General features: G+C 41.3%; 1 protein-coding gene across 12 annotated transcripts in view; it reads right to left on the bottom strand.

The window, feature by feature from the left end:
- TRAPPC10 (trafficking protein particle complex 10) overlaps nucleotides 1-21,338 on the bottom strand; it is a 507,189-nt gene that overhangs the window by 27,500 nt on the left and 458,351 nt on the right. For 8 of the 12 annotated variants that reach the window (XM_033941690.1, XM_033941689.1, XM_033941691.1 and 5 more), the window contains 3 exons: nucleotides 11,404-11,530; nucleotides 10,894-11,035; nucleotides 2,554-2,744 (listed from right to left, as the gene is read on the bottom strand). In XM_033941690.1, the coding sequence (XP_033797581.1) occupies nucleotides 2,554-2,744; nucleotides 10,894-11,035; nucleotides 11,404-11,530 (460 nt within the window). The remainder of the gene's footprint in view (nucleotides 1-2,553; nucleotides 2,745-10,893; nucleotides 11,036-11,403; nucleotides 11,531-21,338) is intronic. The other 4 variants (XM_033941696.1, XM_033941698.1, XM_033941699.1 and 1 more) reach the window with 2 other exon arrangements.

Below are 21,338 nucleotides of genomic sequence, written 5' to 3'. Positions count from 1 at the left end.
ATTATTATTCGCAGAAATCTGACTTTTTGCTCTCATTTCCATACCAAATATCACAGTATCATAGGATAATGCCACTGGGTTATCTAATAAATTATTAATTTGGTCCCAAATTGATTTCCAAAAATTCATAATACTCTTGAAGACGTGGCTTGGAAAGGTCCGGATAGAAGAAAGGCAGCAACTTCAGAAAATGATTGAAATAGGTGGTAATAACATAGTTATAATTGAGAATTCTGTTAGCCATCATGGAGTTTTGGTACAATCGGCAGCCAAATTTATCCATGGTCCGACCTTCCCTGCCAGGTGGAACAGCAGCAGAAAGTTTAGAAGGATGAGCTTTCTTCAGAGAAGACTCCACCACCAAAGACTGATGGGATAATTGATATTTTTCAAATCCCTTGCAGGGCACAGTGTGGTATCGAGACTCCAACTTGGAAGGAATGGCTATGATGGAATAAGGAGTTTCCATGTTCCTCAGGAAGGTTTGCTTAAGGACTGGAGTCATTGGCAACCTCAAGGTCTCCTTAGGTGGATGAGGCAGCTCCATGTCAGCCAAGTATTCTGGGGTGTACTTGGAGTCAGAATGTAAATCCAATTGAAGAGCCTTCCCCATATCAAAGACAAATTTGGCGAAGGAAGAGGACTTCGAGGTTGAAGTATCCTCAGGGGAGGCAGAACGAGACCGAGGAGCCACCGAGTAGGACGGAGAAGCCTCCCTAGAATATTGAGACAAGGGCTCCGAGTCCAAACGCACTGTGACTGAAGAAGCTGCACTGCCTGTCTGAGGTGGAGTTAAGGAGTGCCTGCGCTTTGAACTTCTCGACGGCGAGGTCCTCGGGGTTCGAGGCATGGAATGCGTCGAGGCAGGAGGAGACGAGTCCCGCAAAAGAGGCCTCGATGGAGGGGTCCCTGATCTTGATGGTCTTGGAGATGAAGTAGTCGAGGCACCTTGATGATGAGACCGTTGTTTCAATTTAGAGGAAGGTTCGGAAGAGGAAAGCTTTGGATCCTTATGAATCTTGGAAGCAAGGTGCTTCGAATGCTTCAATTGATGTTTTGACCGAGGCATAGGAGACATCGATGGAGGTTTTGGCGAAGAATCAGTTGAAGAAACACGGGTAGGCTTCCGAGACCTGCCCCGAGGCAGCTTTACAGGAGGCTCAGACTGCTGGCCAGGCTGGTCTACAGGGAGCAGGGTCGAGTACGGAACCAGTTGAGCCACTATCGAGGAAATTTGAGTGGTTAAGATAGACTCCAACATATCCTCAAACATCGGCACCGAGATAAAGGGATCAGGTCTCATAGGTGCAGCAGTACGCTCCAAGGAGGGCGACCTCGAAGATGAGTATTCCCGAAACTTGGAGGCACGCTTAGCTGAAGGTCTCGAGGAGGCAGACGAACCCGGAGGTACGGATTGCGGAGCCTGAGACTCTGGTGGCTTCTTAGGTACGGCACCTGAAAGAGAGGCAGGAGACTTCCCCACAGGAGCAGACATCAAGGAAGGAGCCGACGAGGCCTTCAAGTCCGAAGACGCCAAGGCTGGTGCCGGAGTGGAGGGCGAGGTCTTCAACCCCAAGGCGACCCCCGAAGTCGAGGCCTTCGAAACTGAAGTTGTCCCCGAGGCCGAGGTCTTTTCGGGCTCCATGTTTCCAAAAAGTTGGTCAAAGTGGTCACAACGACGACAAAAAGCCCGAGGTTGTAGGGTCAGGCAGCGATGACAATCTTCAGGGCAATGTCTGGGCCCTAAACAAACCATACACCAACTATGAGGGTCAGTGATGGAAATTGTCCTGCCGCACTGATAACAACGTTTAAACCTGGTTAGAGGCCGGGACATAGAAAAAATAAAGTCTGTACCGAGAAAGGTGTAGGGTTGGGCCTAGGCCCAAAGCCCTCGCACCCGACAGCGAAAAACCAAGAAACCAAAAAAAAAATATTAAGAATTTTTTTTTTTTAGTATTTTTATATCAAAAGAAAAAAAGACGTGTACACAGCGACCAAATGTAAATTAAACCGCGGTGAAGAGAAGGCACAATGCTGCAGAGCTAAGACGAACAGGTCTTTTCGGCTCTGCGGAAAACGTTGAACTAAGGATCCTCAAAGGAGATGCGCCCCCTAGTTCGGGCGGGAAGGCATGCGCGCATGCGCGATGCAGCATTCGGAAGCTCTTAAAGATCTTCAAGCAAGTCTGTTTTCGAGGCTGTCCGCTGCGGGCTCCGTCGGTGACGTCACCCATGTGTGAGAATATGCTGCCTGCTTGTCCTGGGATAAACACAGTACTGTGTCGGGTTTTTACTACTATGCATACTTAGATTATAATAAATGTCATTTGACTTCATTCTTGTTGGTTCTTTGGAAAGCTTCTTGTCCGATCCCACTGTTTTTCTCTTATATCTACCTGCAACCACTTGGTTTCTGGTATTGATAAAAGACTATTTTGAGCCTATATATTTTCTGCTTTTTTACTTTAGTATACTGATTTTTGCTGTTTTTTCTTGCCTCTTTTTTTTCTATTTAAGAGAAGTGTGACAGATTAACATATGAAATACTCACAAAAATATGATCCACTTGAAATTCATAGCTGAAGGGCTTTAAGGAGGCAAACTGCTTTTCCAAAGAGACAGGGCAGAATGTGACAGAAAAGCAGCACTGTAGAGTCAAGGGATGTTCTTTGCTCCAAACCAGCTCCCAGACAAAGAATACTGATTGCTTGCTGTATATGTGCTGAAAGAGAATCATGATTACTGAGCATACAAAAAAAAAAAAAGAACACTTTTCAGCAGAATGGGAAAACAGTGACATATAACATAAAAAGAGGCTAGATATACTGCTGTTATCACAAACATTAGCAATAATGCATTATTTGTATCATATCATATACTTTTTCTGTTAGCAAGCAGGCTAAATTAGCCACCCAAGAGAACATCACCTGATGGTCTAGGATGCATAGTTCTCTCAGAGTCAAAAAAAAATGTAAAAATTTACTTATCATCAATTAATTTCAGGATTCTAGGTTATCTTACTAATTTAATAGAGAATTCCTTAATGAATTCGCTTAAATTATTGGTATTCAGGAGATATCTTGTTATTGGTTTGGAAAATTGATCTATTTTTAACACTATAGATTCATTTTACGTAATATTGGGGTGTTTTTTTCTTGCATTTTCCTGTAGGGGAGTCAGGGTTTGAGATTTGGGTCTTGGATGTGTGTGAAAATAATATGTATATATTTGATTAAAAGGAAATTAGGGGTTTATTTATTGACATGTAGTAATCAAATTAAATACCTTTAAAATTATATTCCTTAAACGTTAATGGACTCAATCATCCCATCAAAAGGAAAAAGGTACTTAATTTTCTGAAACAGCAGCAGGCAGACATTTATTTCATACAAGAGACACATTTATCATCAATCGAGGCGGCCAAATTGGAAGGGGGGTGGATAAAACATTGTTTTTTTGCACCAGCAACCGGGAAAAAGGCAGGTGCGTCAATCCTGATTAATAGGAAGTTTTCTGCTACATTTGATAACTTTCAGGCAGATCCTATGGGTAGATGGCTCCATGTTAATATGACTTCGGGAAATATTACCCTAACGCTTCTTAATATTTATGCTCCTAAATCAAATCAGGTGGATTTCTTTAAGAAACTCCAACAAATAATTTGTCACTGGCTACTACTAGTTTAATCGTAGCTGGAGACTTCAGTGCTGTCATGGATCCAATAATGGATAAACAACCGAATAAACAATTAAAATCATTAGGTCTGGATAATTTTATACATACATGTGGATTGAAAGATATATGGCGGAATTTTCATTTTAATGCTCGTGAATTTTCATTTTGTTCCCAAGTTCATAAATCATTTTCAAGAATTTGATTATTTTTTTGTTTCAGATCATTTAATCCAACAGGTTACTAAGGCCAGCATAGATCTGATTCTTTTATCGGATTATGCTGGAATTTGGATAGAATATCAGTTTAATGAAGAAGATTCTAACAGACCTGTTTGGCGGTTTAATAATTCACTGCTTGCAGATTCGAACTTTCTTGAGGAAATTCAAATAAAAATGTATGAATATTTAAATTCAACACCTCAGAGGAAATCTCTTTGGAAACTGTATGGGATGCTTTCAAAGCTACAATGCGAAGGCAGATTATTTCATATTCTGCACATATTAGGAAATTACTTAAATTAGAATTTTCCAATTTGGAACAAACTATTTTGACTTTAGAGTCACAACTGGCATTGAAATCGGAACAAGATACTTTGAATGCCCTGTTGAAAGCTAAATATAAATATAATGAGATTTCCTCACAATTAGCTAGGAAAGATTTGTTTTGTCAACAAGCTGTGTATTATGGAAACTCGAATAAAACGGGAAGAATATTGGCTAACTATCTTAAAGTTAAAAAGAGAAGAGTAAAGATTGCGGCTATTAAGGATGAAAAAGGTAAAATTCACACCCACATTGGGGATGTTTTAAAACAATTTTTGGATTATTATAAAGCTTATTCTTATTCTTCTGAGCTATATTCAAATAAAGAAAACGAAGGAAGATAATTTTTAAATTTAATTAATGGACCAAAAATTCCAGAGCATATAAAGGAAAAACTTGAAGCGCCTATATCTTTTATAGAACTCCAGGCAGCACTGAGGTCTCTCAGAGTTGGATTCGCTCTGGGTAGTGATGGATTCACAGTGGAGTTTTTCAAATCTTTCCAAAATATACTATTACCTTATCTTTTTAAATTATATCAATCACAACTGACTAAGGATCAGGTACTATGGCGGAAGCTTTAACAATTGTTTTGCCAAAGCCAAACAGGGATCCCATGATGGTTTCAAACTATAGACCTATTTCTTTAATTAATGTGGATGGGAAAATTCTGGCTAAACTATTGGCTCTGAGGTTAGCCAAGGCTCTCCCCTATATGACTGGAATGCACTAAACGAGTTTTATTGCTCAACGACATTCTGCAAATAATATCAGATTGGCACTTCATATGCTAAATTTAGCAAAAACAGAGGATCTGGCCCTCTCTGTTTCTTTGAATGCAGAGAAGGCCTTTGATCATGTAGAATGGACATTTATGTACCAAGCAATGGATTGGAATAGGATCCGGATTTACTCAAATGATTCAAACTTTGTATAGTTCCCCTTCTGCCAGATTATATATTAATAATACATTTTCAGAGCATTTTTGTCTGAAGAGGGGAGTTAGACAAGGGTGTCCCTTATCTCCTTTGCTTTTTGATATTGTTTTGGAACCCTTGTTGTTGGCTATTCAGCAGACAAAGGAGGTACAGGGAATTCCATATGGAGGTCGAGATTATAAAGTTTCAGCTTATGCAGATGATATTTTGCTTCATTTGAAAATAAACCCTCATTTACTGGAATTGATTGGTCGTTTTGGAAAATTTTCTGGATATAAAATAAATTGGAGTAAATCAGAGGTTCTTCCATTGAATATGCATTGTGTAAAAGGTTTATTTGATCCATTCCCATTCCTTTGGAAGGAAGAGAGAATAAAATATTTGGGTATAATGATTCAAAAAACATTAGAAGATACAATGACAGTAAATGAAAAATCCTTATTACTGAAAGTCAAAGAAATGTGTGAGCATTAGAATCCATTATATCTTTCTTGGTGGGGGAGAGTCCAAACCATCAAAATGATGATTTTGCCTGTGGTTTGTTATTAAATGAGTATGTTACCAGTTTATTTTCAAAGTTCCTTTTATAAAAAATGAAATGGGATCCTTATAAAATTTCTTTGGCTGGGTAAAATGTGACCATGTTTCCCCATTCTACAGACAGTTACACTGGTTGCCTTTTGAAGCCAGAGTATTGTTTAAGTTTGGTTGCGCCTGTTTTAAAGTATTGTATTGTTTGGTATGGCTCCTAATTACTTGTCTTTATGCTTCCAGTGACACAGACCTAATAGGAATACTCGAGGGCAATGTTTGTTTACTTTTCCAACTATTAAGCCCTGTCGATACAACAAATTTTTTGATAAATTGCCCAGCTTTCAGGCAGGTAAAATGGATCAATGGCTAAGAACCATTATTTCTCAAGTTCATTCATACATGTCCTTCAGGAAATTACTAAAAACTGATTTATTCAAAAAATATATAAGTTGATGTCCCAGATTATTTACTGGTAAATTATATATTGCTCTTCTGCTGAATTTTATTGCTTTATAGCATAATGTGTATTAAGTTCAACTTTTTAGAATATCATATAATGATCTTATAGTTAGCACTTTTTGACTGGATTTTATGGAATTTTAGTATATTGTATTTCATTCATTTATTGTATAATTCTAGTTTAACTTTTTAGGATATTGTATCTTACTCATTAACTGTACATTTTTAGTATTGTATGTGAGTCAACTAGAATAATGTGGTAGGGCAGTATATAAATATAAAATAATTATTAGTAGTAGTATCTTTGCAAAAATCAAAATCGGCGGGAGGGGTAAATTTTCCAAATTTTTACAGGTATCACCAAGCCTTTATTTTCCTGTACTCATGGAGAATCTGCCGGATTGGCTGATATTGTAAAGTCATCTTATGGCCCCATTATTTCTTACTAATATATAGAATCAATGATAAAGGCTATTTCTAGACCGGACTCCAATAGTGTTTTCAATAGATTCAATAACCAGTCTTCATAAACCACTTTACATAAACTGTTCACGATCCTCAGAGGGCTAAAGATTCCCTTTGGTTCATATGAATATTATCACTGAACCTAATAGTCATAGGATTGATAGTTTATGTATATTTTATATGTATTTTTTGTCTTTTTAATTAATCATATTTTACTTAGATCTCTAAACTATTTAAAACTTTTTCTTTAATATTGTACTTAGCTTAGTATTAGTAGTCATTGATATTAGGGAGCGCCTTTACCAACACGCACATGTTTCAAGTTAATCCTTTCATCAGGATTGAGGCTCCCGTGATTATTCTAAAACAAACCAAAAAAAAAAAAATCAAAAAATATTATCCTAAGCCATGTGAGAATATCAACTATTTATCTCTTACAAAAATGTATCATCCTAACCAGGATCTAACTATAGTTATTATACCCTTATTATTTAAAACTTACTATCGTGCTTTTCCAAACACCTCTCCTCTCCATAGAGTAACATAGTTTTGGCGGCGTCTGTCGTCAGTTCCGGTTTATATAGAAAAGTTCAATCTGAAGCTCGATGGTAGAATAAACAGGAAGTAACTATCAAAGACATTATTTTGTAAAAACTAAATCCAGTTTTATATTACAGACATCCAATCTGTTTCCTCATTTAAACCATTTGGAGCCAAGGTATTTAATAAATATATCCATTTCTGTTCTTTAAAGCCTTTTATAAATTATATAAATTACAGAAATGGATATATTTATTAAATACCTTGGCTCCAAATGGTTTAAATGAGGAAACAGATTTGATGTCTGTAATATAAAACTGGATTTAGTTTTTACAAAATAATGTCTTTGATAGTTACTTCCTGTTTGTTCTGCCGTCGAGCTTCGGATTGAACTTTTCTATATAAACTGGAACTGACGACAGATGCCGCCAAAACTATGTTACTCTATGGAGAGGAGCGGTGTTTGGAAAAGCACGATAGTAAGTTTTAAATAATAAGGATATAATAACTATAGTTAGATCCTGGTTAGGATGATACATTTTTGTATGAGGTAAATAGTTGATATTCTCACATGGCTTAGGATAATATTTTTTGATTATTTTGTTTGTTTTAGAATAATCACGGGAGCCTCAACCCTGATGAAAGGATTAACTTGAAACATGTGCGTGTTGGTAGAGGCGCTCCCTAATATTGATGACTACTAATACTAAGAAAAAGTTTTAAATAGTTTAGAGATCTAAGTAAAATATGATTAATTAAAAAGACAAAAAATACATATAAAATATACATAAACTATCAATCCTATGACGATTGGGTTCAGTGATAATATTCACATGAACCAAAGGGAATCTTTAGCCCTCTGAGGATTGTGAACCCATTATTTCTTAGCCATATTTTGAGTATCAAACTTCCTAGAATATACAAGGACAATAGTATTCTTCTTTCCACCTGGAATACATTAAGATTTATTAATACCTTAACTCCTACTTCAATACAACAATCCATGTGCCAGTCCCTATGGTTAAACTCCAAGATACAAATCAGCGAGTCTAAAATCCTCTGAAAACATTGGTTGCACGCAGGCATACGTACTCTAGATGATGTAATTCAGAATGGGAAAATGGAAAATTTATTATAATTGCAACAATCATTTGGCATTTTAAAATCTCAGGATTATAAATGGTTGCAGTTGAAACAGGCCATTCAGAAAGGGTTCCCTGACTGGTGTAACTAAGAATCAGTATAGCTTGCCGGGCCTATGTTTCCAGACAGATTTGCAAGGGCACCAGGCCGCCAAGTGGTACAAACTAATATCTGAATATTTGACTAAAAAACCAAAAACAAGCCTAAAAGACATTTGGAGCATTGAAACAAAGCAGCATGTTTCTGCTATGCAATAGCCACGGATTTGGACTTAGAGAATAAGATGTACAGCATCAGCATCCGAGACAAACTTGTTTTTTTTTTTGTTATATAGAATTTTTTGGACCCCAGTTCATTTACAAAAGTTGGATAGTTCAAAGTCTAATAGATGCTGGCACTGTCATCTTGATGTAGGAACACTGGATCACTTATTATTCTACTGTCAGTTGATACTCAACTTTTGGAAATCAATTTGGGGTAAAATCAACAGGATATTGAAGGCTTCTATTCCACTGTCTTTTGACATTGTTTTATTTGGGACTTTATTGAAACCTAAGAGTGCAATTGATGCAAAAAACAAACAAACAGACTTCTTCTTATTATGACGGGGGTGGCCATGCAGTTAATAACGAGAAATTGGAAGAACTGAGACAGATTGAACTTTACTTTTTGGTGAGAAACTCTTTGTCAATATTATAGGTATGAAGGAATGAATGCTGAACAATTGAGACAAAATAAAAAGTTTAAAGAAACATGGGGTCCATTAGCAACATTTGTTAAAACAGATTAATCGAATAAACCTTTAATTCCTAGTTGATTACTACACACATCCAGAGATGGAGGGGGGGAATATTAATATTTATTTGGCTATAAGTGCTGTTTAATGTATTATTTGATTGTATATTGTTTGCAATTTATATTTGATCTGAAAATTAATAAAGATTTACAAAAAAATAAAAAATAAACACAAACACACAGAACACATCTGATCTAGCCTTCTAAGATGGTCACTTTAAACAACATCCAAGCCTGATTTAAAGTCCTAATTTTTGCAGTTGCTCCTTTGGTATTTTTCTACTAGTTTCCTCATTTTATTATACTGTAGTTGCACTTCTGAAAGTTAAATGCTACTACAATAGCTTTCTTTAGAGATCACTCTAGTTATTAACTCAAATTTGGTCATGTTATTTCCAAGCAGACCCAACACCATTACCTCCTATATTTCACTAAAGACTTGTTCTAAAATGGCTCCCCCTCTTGTTGGCTCCTGGATCAGTTGCTCTAAGAAGCAGCAATTTATTTATTCTAGAAACTTTACCTTTCTAGTTTTTTCTGATACAACAATTATCCAATCAATAATGAGGTAACTGAAATCACCAATTATACTGTTGCCAAATTTGCTAGCTTCCTTAGAGCTTCTTTTACTAAATGGTGCTAGAGGTTTTTAGCATGGGCCAGCAAGGTAAATGCTCAGATACTAAAAACCTCTAGTGCCATTTAGTAAAACCCATTTTCACTCTCGCTTTTCATGATTGTAGATCGCTGGATTGTTTAATTTTGAATCTGCACAAGCAGTGCTACAATCCCTGAGGAAGGGGGTTGGTCGCCTGAAATGGATTCCGTTGAATGCAGAGAAGCATGCGGAATATCTGGCTCAACTCTATTTACTACAGCCATGCAGATAAGTACTGTGTTAGATTTTTTGATGATTTCCAGCTGATTTTTTCTTTTGATCACATTCATCACAAGGCCTGAATTGAACATTGAATGCTGAACTATGCTGAATAGCAACGGCCAATATTAATTGTGGTTTTCAGTTTCTTTTACACATATTAGTGCTGTTGCACTTTTATTTATTTATTTTTTTACTGTATTCCTCACTTACTGGAGTTAGTCCAGGGATGTTTCACAAACGAACCCTTCGTGGGTAGAAAGAATGACAACTTTTGCCTTAAAGTTGTGTAAACTGAGGATTATTGTGTAAACTGGCATTAAGTTGTGTAAACTGAGGACTCTCCATTCACAAATTATTATTATAATTTATTATTGCAGTTTAATTGTTTAACACTGTAGTTCATATTGGCCTTCTGCTACTCGCACCCTACCAAGTAAGGATCTTCTTTGGGATTTAGTAAAACTCAGCATTAATTTCTGCTAACATTTCAAAATCTGTTTGTTCATTCTAGCTTGGCATAGCTCCACTAGTACACTATTCTCTTCACACCTGGAATTTTTGTCTATAAGGATTCAACGTCAATATTTATTTCCTGAGAATTTGACTTACTTTCCTCTTTAACATGGTCATTTTAGTTGGCAATTCAAATCAATAGGCATGTGTGGTTGATGGACAGGTGAATCACTTGGTCCTTTGCCTGCCTGGTGTGAAGGTAGTGGGCCTCATGCATTATTTAGAAAATATTTTAGATGGCGCTGGTAAGCAACAGACTGTCTTAGTATATGTTAATGCCAAAGGCACAGTAAAGTGTGTGAGGGAGATTCTAGAGGTAACATTTAAGAAGAAAGTCAAAGAGGGGAAGGCATAACTAGGCATAAATTAACTCCTGGCAGAGCTATATTTTAAGACAGAACTTTTACTCTTCCAAAGCAGCACAGGAACTGCCAGAATGAAGGTGGATCCAATCAACCACATCACTGAAGGCCAACTCTGTCTTTCTGCCGGCTTTGGCTTCTCTAGGTCAGGCACTTTGGCTTCCAGAGGCTGCGCTTGTTCTGGTATCTTCAGATGAAAATATAACCAACAATGAGGCATTACCTAGCTAATATCGCACTATCTGTTGGAAAAAATCCTCAAAATAACCTTATAAATCTGAGTTGTGTGGTGTTATTAGCTTGGCAATACAGGTAATCAACTTGCTATCAAACAAAGAAATAGTGAGCGGCTATCATTTCTTTGTTAAATTCTTCTTTTCAAGTTTTTATTTTATTCTTGGTAGATTTATGTACTCCCTTTCCATGACAAGCAAATAGCTTAGTGAAGTCTACTATATATAATGTCTAATGTAGTTATTGCTTACTAAATGCACTTCATGTTTGCCAGCTTAGTATGAGAGCATGTGCTCTCATTATCCCAGCAAATTATATTACCTGTTGGAGTCTGGCATTCAAGGGCAGCAGCTGGAGATCCACACAGTCACAAGTATCTCGCAGGCTATTATCCAGTAACTGGAAGTGAAGGTCAGACAGGTTCTGCACACAGATCTGGATGTACTTCCTAAGAAATTAAACCAAAATATCAAGTCACAAACAGAAACACAGGGGCTAACTGCCTTTAAATACATCTTGACTCCTTCTCAGCAGTGGCAAATATACATCCGTAAGACCACTTAAAATGTTCCAACTGAGGGGATCAGAAGTCCTCAAGGATTGCCAAAATGTTCTAGAAATAGGCAGTCCAAATAGTAACACCTGTGTTGCAATGAAAGGAAACAAATGTATGGAAAGATTGTTTATTTTATATAATCTCTAAATAACTCAACATTATACATAACTTATATTTACAGGAAAAATGTTCTTTCCTCTTTTGCAATGATAGTTGTTCATGGTTATCTACTAAATGCTATGAACTGCTCAACATGGACTGTACACGAATATAAAAATGTATCATCATCCTGTCTCTGACAGCAGTCCAAGTTTCTAAGTTTTATTTAAAAATTTGATAAAATGCTTATAAATATTTCCGAGCGATTTACATTAAAAGTAAAATCACAGACAATACTGAGAAATCACTTACTAGAGATATAAGAAAGGAAGGTAGGACTACAATTGTGATAGGAAAGTAACACAATAAGGGCAAAAAACCGTTAAGGAGAGTTGGGTGACAGCCTAATAAAGGCTAGTTTGAGCAGTAATTGTATAATCTAAAGATCTAGATCACTAGAAAGTACCTAGAAGATCTCAAAGAGGAGATCCACTTGGGTAGGGGAGTGTGGCGCAGTGGTTAAAGCTACAGCCTCAGCACCCTGGGGCTGTGGGTTCAAACCCAGGCTGCTCCTTGTGACCCTGGGCAAGTCACTTAATTCCCCCATTGCCCCAGGTACATTAGGTAGATTGTGAGCCTGCCGGGACAGACAGGGAAAATGATTGAGTACCTGAATAAATTCATGTAAACCATTCTGAACTCCCCTGGGAGAACGGTATAGAAAAATTGAATAAATTAAAAAAAAATAAAAATAAAATTAAAGCGTTCCCAAGTACAGCAGATTCCAGATAACTAAAATACTGGTTAATTGGGGCAGCCGCTTATTTAGTCCAAAACTGAGAGAACAAAAACTAAGAAAGGTTGGGAGGGGCGGTTACTTGGGACACTTTGTCACTGATGCAGTTTATTGTCGATAGCTAGCAAAATGTTAGCATCACAATCATTTAGCATTATTTTGCTCACTGTGAATTTAAACACAAACTTAGATATACAAGATACAACTAAAAGTGAAAATGATGTTGTTATGGAAGCACATTACATAGGAAACAATGAGTTTTCATGTATCAACAATAATCTTCAATGTATAATAAAAATGAAGGTTGTGAGGATGAAATTGTTGAGCAAATTTCAGCAAAATATCAAAAGACATTAGAAGACTGGGAAACTGAGCAGAACCGAGTCACAAACCAGAATGCCAGATTTATTTCTGGATTGCCACTTTATTTCATGTAGGAAGGCAATGAAAGCAGTTCTGTATCTGTTTTAGAAACCTGTGCCAATTTTGTTCAGCTGCAGTCAATGAAGAGAGCTTGTCAAGGTATTCTTGATCAACTCCTCCTACATAAGTCACAATACAAACACAACATACACAAAAATCTCTACCAGTTTTAGAATTTTCCCTAAGTGTTTATGAACTTACTAGCTACCTGGCCAGAATAAACAAAAAGATAATGAAATGTTTGCAGAAATTATAGGGAAGCCAACAAATTTGCCATCATAATAGTAATATGGCAGAGTGTGAGGCAACCAGGCATGGAATCTCAATAAATGTAGTCACTCAGAGGTGAAAATGAAACACAAACACTTTATTGGTATTTACAAATGTGTAGAGCCTGTTCATTTCACAAACTGGACAAAGCAAACAAAAGTCTTTCTTTGTTTAAATTCACATAATATTCCTTCAGCCCTTGTCCCTAACAGGACCCCCCTCCCCCTCCCCAGTTGCAGTGAGCACTAGTGTTATCATTTATTCAGTTTTGCTATACTACTTTATAGAAAAAGAGAAAAATGAAGGCAGATACAGATTCTGATAAAATAGGTCAAACCAAATAAGTGGAAAGGAAATCTAATTTGCTGACATGAAAGAAATACAATCTAGCCAATCTTCCTACAAATAAAACTTTTACATAGACAAAAATTAAGTAAGCCTAGAGAAACAGTGTCAGCAAACTAACTGAACACCAGGCTACACTCTTCAAATGTCTGCTGAAACAAGCTGAAGATGTTCTAAAGCAGTGTTATTCAACCTTTTGACACCTATGAACCAGTGGAAATAAAATAATTATTTTGTGGACTGGCACCGGTCTGCGGACCAGCGATTGAAGAACATCAGGATAAGTCATGGGCCAGACCCTGCCCATATCTACCCCAGACCCCGCCCCCCCTAATAGTACTAATTGTAACTCCATTTTTGTTTGTTTGTGTGTATGTGTACATACATACACACACACACAAACAAATATAATTTTATAATGGTTAACCACAAAATTAAACTACACAAAGCACACTGTATGCTTCTCAACATTCATTCCTACCAGAACACAGATAACCCTATGCAAATACGGAACCAAAAACTAAAAGTATTAATATGTACAAACGAAACTCTAAGATGCAAGACTCTGCATGCAGTACAACCCCCAGATAAAAAGAAACAAATGCATTTCTTCCTGAACAGTGCAAAAATACAGACAACAGATGTAAATCAATCACTAAATTCAAAACTAAAATCATTCCCCCTACCTTTGTTGTCTCCTTCCCTCCATGCTGTGCCTAACTTCTGGCCTGCTCCTGCCTGGCCGTTTTATGCCACCCCCAGCATTATCTTCAGGCTGGCTCCCTCTTCCTCAATGATGCAGTGCACAAAAACACGGGCAGTGGCTCCTCATGCGTCCTGCGCCTCATCTGGAAGCATTCCCTCTGATGTTGCAACATCAGAGAGAAGGCTTCTGGTTCAGGCGCAGGACGCGTGTAGGAGCCGCTGCCCATGGCTTTGTGCACTGCAGCAGTAAAGAAGAGGGAGCCAGTCCAAAGAAAATTTTGCATCGATCGCACCACAGACTGGTGGCTGAAGAACACTGTCTTGAGCCTGATGCATATGCTGGCCCTGTGGACTGGCAGGAAATTTCTGCAGACCGGCAGTTAAAGAACACTGTTCTAAAAGACTTATAGACAAGTTCTGTTTGAAGAGCAAAGGGCAGTGAGCTCCACAAAGCATAGAATGTACTGTGTAGCTGACTCGAGTTAAATGCTTGACAATGGGGGGAAAAAACAGATAGTGATCATTAATTGATCAGAGGTATTACTTGGAGATATAGGGAGCTGTGGAGGAAAGAAGATAAAATACCGTTTTCGCTCCATAAGACGTACCTGACCAAAAGACGCACCCTAAATTTAGAGGAAAACAAGAAAAAAACCATTTTGAACCAAATTCTCCCTGCCAGTCTCTGTACCCAACCCCACACTCCTTGCCAAGCTCTAAACCCTGTCCACCCTCCCTGCCAGGCTCTGTACCCTGTCTACCCTCTGGTGGTCTAGTGGTAGCCCGGGACAGGGAAAAGGGCAGGCAGGCCTAGTGGCTGGCAGGCAGGTAGGGACATGGCAGGCAGGGACAGGGCACAGGGCAGGAAGGCCTAGAGGCAGGCAGGGTTAGTAGCTTGCAGGCAGGGACAGGGAAGGCAGGGCTAGTAGCTGGCAAGCAGGGCACAGGGCAGGCAGGGTTAGTGGCTAGCAGGCAGGTAGGTACAGGGCAGGCAGGGACAGGGCACAAGGCAGGCTGGCCTAGTGGCTGGCATGCTAGTAGGGACATGGCAGGCAGGGACAGGGCACAGGGCATACATGCCTAGTGGCAGGCAGGCAGGGCTAGTAGCTGGCAGTCAGGGACAGGGCACAGGGCAGGCAGGGCTAGTAGCTGGCAAGCATGGCACAAGGCAGGCAGGGCTAGTAGCAGGCAGGCACAGGGCAGGCAGGGCTAGTGGCTGGCAGGCAGGGACAGGGCACAGGGCAGGCAGGGCTAGTGGCTGGCAAGCATGGCACAAGGCAGGCAGGGCTAGTAGTAGGCAGGCACAGGGCAGGCAGGGCTAGTGGCTGGCAGGCAGGGACAAGGCAGGCAGGCAGGCCTAGTGGCTGGCAGGCAGGGACAGGGCAGGCAGGGCTAGTAGCTGACAAGCAGGTAGGGACAGGGCAGGCAGGCCTAGTGGCTGGCAGGCAGACAGGGCTAGTAGCTAGCATAGTAACATAGTAACATAGTAGATGACGGCAGATAAAGACCTGAATGGTCCATCCAGTCTGCCCAACCTGATTCAATTGAAATTTTTTTTTTTTTTCTTCTTAGCTATTTCTGGGCGAGAACCCAAAGCTTTACCCGGTACTGTGCTTGGGTTCCAACTGCCGAAATCTCTGTTAAGACTTACTCCAGCCCATCTACACCCTCCCAGCCATTGAAGCCCTCCCCTGCCCATCCTCCTCCAAACGGCCATACATAGACGCAGACCGTACAAGTCTGCCCAGTAACTGGCCTAGTTCAATCTTTAATATTATTTTCTGATTCTAAATCTTCTGTGTTCATCCCACGCTTCTTTGAACTCAGTCACAGTTTTACTCTCCACCACCTCTCTTGGGAGCGCATTCCAGGCATCCACTCTCCGTAAAGTAGAATTTCCTAACATTGCCCCTGAATCTACCACCCCTCAACCTCAAATTATGTCCTCTGGTTTTACCATTTTCCTTTCTCTGGAAAAGATTTTGTTCTACGTTAATACCCTTTAAGTATTTGAACGTCTGAATCATATCTCCCCTGTCTCTCCTTTCCTCTAGGGTATACATATTCAGGGCTTCCAGTCTCTCCTCATACGTCTTCTGGCGCAAGCCTCCTATCATTTTTGTCGCCCTCCTCTGGACCGCCTCAAGTCTTCTTACGTCTGTCGCCAGATACGGTCTCCAAAACTGAACACAATACTCCAAGTGGGGCCTCACCAATGACCTGTACAGGGGCATCAACACCTTCTTCCTTCTACTGACTACGCCTCTATTTATACAGCCCAGAATCCTTCTGGCAGCAGCCACTGCCTTGTCACACTGTTTTTCGCCTTTAGATCTTCGGACACTATCACCCCAAGGTCCCTCTCCCTGTCCGTGCATATCAGCTTCTCTCCTCCCAGCATATACGATTCCTTCCTATTATTAATCCCCAAATGCATTACTCTGCATTTCTTTGCATTGAATTTTAGTTGCCAGGCATTAGACCATTCCTCTAACTTTTGCAGATCCTTTTTCATATTTTCCACTCCCTCTTCGGTGTCTACTCTGTTACAAATCTTGGTATCATCTGCAAAAAGGCACACTTTTCCTTCTAACCCTTCAGCAATGTCACTTACATACATATTGAACAGGATTGGCCCCAGCACCGAACCCTGAGGGACTCCACTAGTCACCTTTCCTTCCTTCGAGCGACTTCCATTAACCACCACCCTCTGGCGTCTGTCCGACAGCCAGTTTCTGACCCAGTTCACCACTTTGGATCCTAACTTCAGCCCTTCAAGTTTGTTCAACAGCCTCCTATGAGGAACTGTATCAAAGGCTTTGCTGAAATCCAAGTAAATTACATCTAGCATATGTCCTCGATCCAGCTCTCTGGTCACCCAATCAAAAAATTCAATCAGGTTCGTTTGGCACGATTTACCTTTTGTAAAGCCATGTTGCCTCGGATCCTGTTACCCATTAGATTCAAGGAAATACACTATCCTTTCTTTCAGCAACACTTCCATTATTTTTCCAACAACTGAAGTGAGGCTCACCGGCCTGTAGTTTCCTGCTTCATCCCTGTGACCACTTTTATGAATAGGGACCACATCCGCTCTCCTCCAATCCCCAGGAATCACTCCCGTCTCCAGAGATTTGTTGAACAAGTCTTTAATAGGACTCGCCAGAACCTCTCTGAGCTCCCTTAGTATCCTGGGATGGATCCCGTCTGGTCCCATCGCTTTGTCCACCTTCAGTTTTTCAAGTTGCTCATAAACACCCTCCTCCGTGAACGGCGCAGAATCTACTCCATTTTCTCGTGTAACTTTGCCAGACAATCTCGGTCCTTCTCCAGGATTTTCTTCTGTGAACACAGAACAGAAGTATTTGTTTAGCACATTTGCTTTCTCCTCATCACTCTCCACATATTTGTTCCCAGCATCTTTTAGCCTAGCAATTCCATTTTTTATCTTCCTCCTTTCACTAATGTATCTGAAAAAATTTTTATCTCCCTTTTTTACATTTTTAGCCATTTGTTCTTCCGCCTGTGCCTTCGCCAAACGTATCTCTCTCTTGGCTTCTTTCAGTTTCACCCTGTAGTCCTTTCTGCTCTCCTCTTCTTGGGTTTTTTTATATTTCATGAACGCCAACTCTTTCGCCTTTATTTTCTCAGCCACTAGGTTGGAGAACCATATCGGCTTCCTTTTTCTCTTGTTTTTATTGATTTTCTTCACATAAAGGTTCGTAGCCATTTTTATCACTCCTTTCAGCTTAGACCACTGTCTTTCCACTTCTCTTATGTCCTCCCATCCTAACAGCTCTTTCTTCAGGTACTTTCCCATTGCATTAAAGTCCGTACGTTTGAAATCTAGGACTTTAAGTATCGTGCGGCCGCTCTCCACTTTAGCCGTTATATCAAACCAAACCGTTTGATGATCGCTACTACCCAGGTGAGCACCCACTCGAACATTAGAGATACTCTCTCCATTTGTGAGGACCAGATCCAATATCGCTTTTTCCCTTGTGGGTTCCGTCACCATTTGTCTGAGCAGAGCCTCTTGAAAGGCATCCACAATCTCCCTACTTCTTTCCAATTCCGCAGACGGACATTCCAGTCCGCATCCGGCAGGTTGAAATCTCCCAACAGCAGAACCTCCTCTTTCCTTTCAAACTTTTGGATATCTACAATCAGATCCTTATCAATTTGCTGCGATTGAGTCGGAGGTCTGTAGACTACACCCACGTAGATAGAAGTTCCATCTTCTCTTTTCAGAGCAATCCATATCGCTTCTTCCTCTCCCCAGGTCCCTTGCATTTCGGTCGCTTGGATATTGATCTTTACATAGAGAGCTACTCCTCCATCTTTATGACCATCTCTGTCCTTCCTAAAAAGATTATATCCCGGTATGTTTGCATCCCATCCATGTGATTCACTGAACCATGTCTCTGTGATAGCAACAATATCTAGATCTGCCTCTAATATCAGGGCTTGCAGATCATGAACTTTGTTGCTTAGACTGCGAGCATTTGTGGTCATCGCTTTCCAGCTATTTTTCAGCGATAATCTCCTTTTTCGTATGGATTTTTGTGTCGTTTCACTTTCCGTTGCAATATTAAGAAATGAGTTGCTGATATTGCTTATGTTGCAGCCTTTACTACTATCACATCTTTTCTTTTGCCGGGGGTGGTCTCTATAATTGTCCTTCGTACATACACCACCCCCACCTTCTAGTTTAAATGCCTAGAAAAATATTGTCTAAATTTCTCTGCAAGGTTTCTTTTTCCTGCTGTAGTAATATGTAGCCCATCAGTGCAATGTACCTGAAGCCTTCTTGATGACACCAGGCTCTGAGCCATCTATTAAAGTCCTCTGTGTTTTTCACTCTTTGCAAGCAGACACAGGGCAGGCAGGGCTAGTAGCTGGCAAGCAGGGCACAGGGCAGGCAGGCAGGGACAAGGCAGGCAGGGCTAGTGGCTGGCAAGCAGGTAGGGACAGGGCAGGCAGGGACAGGGCACAAGGCAGGCTGGCCTAGTGGCTGGCATGCTAGTAGGAACAGAGCGGACAGGGCACAGGGCTGCCAGGCAGGCAGGGACAGGGAAGACAGGGCACAAGGCAGGCTGGCCTAGTGGCTGGCATGCAGGCAGGGACAGGGCAGGTAGGGACAGGGCACAAGGCAGGCTGGCCTAGTGGCTGGCATGCTAGTAGGGACAAAGCAGGCAGGGACAAGGCATAGGGCTGCCAGGCAGGTAGGAACAGGGAAGACAGGGCACAAGGCAGGCAGGCCTAGTGTCTGGCAGGCAGGTAGGGACAGGGCAGGCAGGGACAGGGCACAGGGCAGGCAGGGCTAGTAGCTGGCAAGCATGGCATAAGGCAGGCAGGGCTAGTGGCTGGCAGGCAGGGACAGGGCACAGGGCAGGCAGGGCTAGTGGCTGGCAAGCATGGCACAAGGTAGGCAGGGCTAGTAGCAGGCAGGCACAGGGCAGGCAGGGCTAGTGGCTGGCAGGCAGGGACAGGGCAGGCAGGGACAGGGCAGGCAGGGCTAGTAGCTGACAAGCAGGTAGGGACAGGGAGGCAGGTACAAGGCAGGCAGGCCTAGTGGCTGGCAGGCAGACAAGGCTAGTAGCTAGCAGGCAGGGACAGGGCAGGCAGGGCTAGTAGCTGGCAAGCAGGGCACAGGGCAGGCAGACAGGGCTAGTGGCTGGCAAGCAGGTAGGGACAGGGCAGGCAGGGACAGGGCACAAGGCAGGCTGGCCTAGTGGCAGGCAGGCAGGGCTAGTAGCTGGCAGTCAGGGACAGGGCACAGGGCAGGCAGGGCTAGTAGCTGGCAAGCATGGCACAAGGCAGGCAGGGCTAGTAGCAGGCATGCACAGGGCAGGCAGGGCTAGTGGCTGGCAGGCAGGGACAAGGCAGGCTGGCCTAGTAGCTGGCAGGCAGGGACAGGGCAGGCAGGCCTAGTGGCTGGCAGGCAGGGACAGGGCAAGCAGGGCTAGTAGATGACAAGCAGGTAGGGACACGGAGGCAGGGACAGGGCAGGCAGGGCTAGTAGCTGGCAAGCAGGGCACAGGGCAGGCAAGCAGGGACAAGGCAGGCAGGGCTAGTGGCTGGCAGGCAGGTAGGGACAGGGCAGGCAGGGACAGGGCACAAGGCAGGCTGGCCTAGTGGCTGGCATGCTAGTAGGGACAGGGCACAGGGCTGCCAGGCAGGCAGGGACAGGGAAGAAGGGCACAAGGCAGGCAGACCTAGTGGCTGGCATGCAGGCAGGGACAGGGCACAAGGCAGGCCGGCCTAGTGGTTGGTATGCAGGTAGGGACAGGATAAGCAGCACTAGTAGCAAGCAGGCAGGGGTGGCCCTCCGTACCTTTTTAAATCCGGGCAGGGCCCCCCGTACCTTTTTGTTGTTCCTCCCCCCGTACTCCCCACCTTTAGCATATTTACTTTTTTTTTTTTTTTTAATCCTCGCGTGATCCAGATTCCAGAACTTGGCAGCCCAGGGGATGGATGTGTAGTCTATTACTCTTCCTTCCCTGCTCTTTATTAGTACTAAAAACTACCTTGCTTCAAAACCCTAACTGGCTTGTCACCGATATATCTCTCTCACCACTTTGCGTTCCCAGGCACCACTTGCACACAAAATGCCTATCTGTTTACCTAGTTAACACACTAAATTGAAATACCCTAGTGGGAACGTCACAAAATCATATAAAACACACACTTCCCACTTATATTTAAGTGCAAATACTATTCTGTATGTACAGGAGTCGGCCTCAGTAACGGAGCCTACGCGTAGTCGTAGTCAATGACTGGAGTATTCAGCGTAGTTTGTTTTCGCTCCTTTTTCTCCAATCATTGGCCATACTCCCGTATATTTATTACAAAGTATCCAATTTGTTCAAATTTAGTTATTTAGAAAACTTCTAATAATTTAATCTATAATTTATTTTTTATGTAAATTTTCTTTTTTATCATCTTACACTAAAAAGTTTTTAAATGTTTTTATTGTCTTAACACACTCTCATTTCTACGTATATTTGCACTATTTCAGCTATGGAAAGACTACCATGTCGAAACTTTATCTTTTTTTCA

Source organism: Geotrypetes seraphini, chromosome 4 (assembly GCF_902459505.1).
Source record: "Geotrypetes seraphini chromosome 4, aGeoSer1.1, whole genome shotgun sequence".
Lineage (NCBI taxonomy): Eukaryota > Metazoa > Chordata > Amphibia > Gymnophiona > Dermophiidae > Geotrypetes > Geotrypetes seraphini.
The sequence above is the reverse complement of the archived record's forward strand: the minus strand, read 5'-3'. Positions and strand labels throughout refer to the sequence as shown.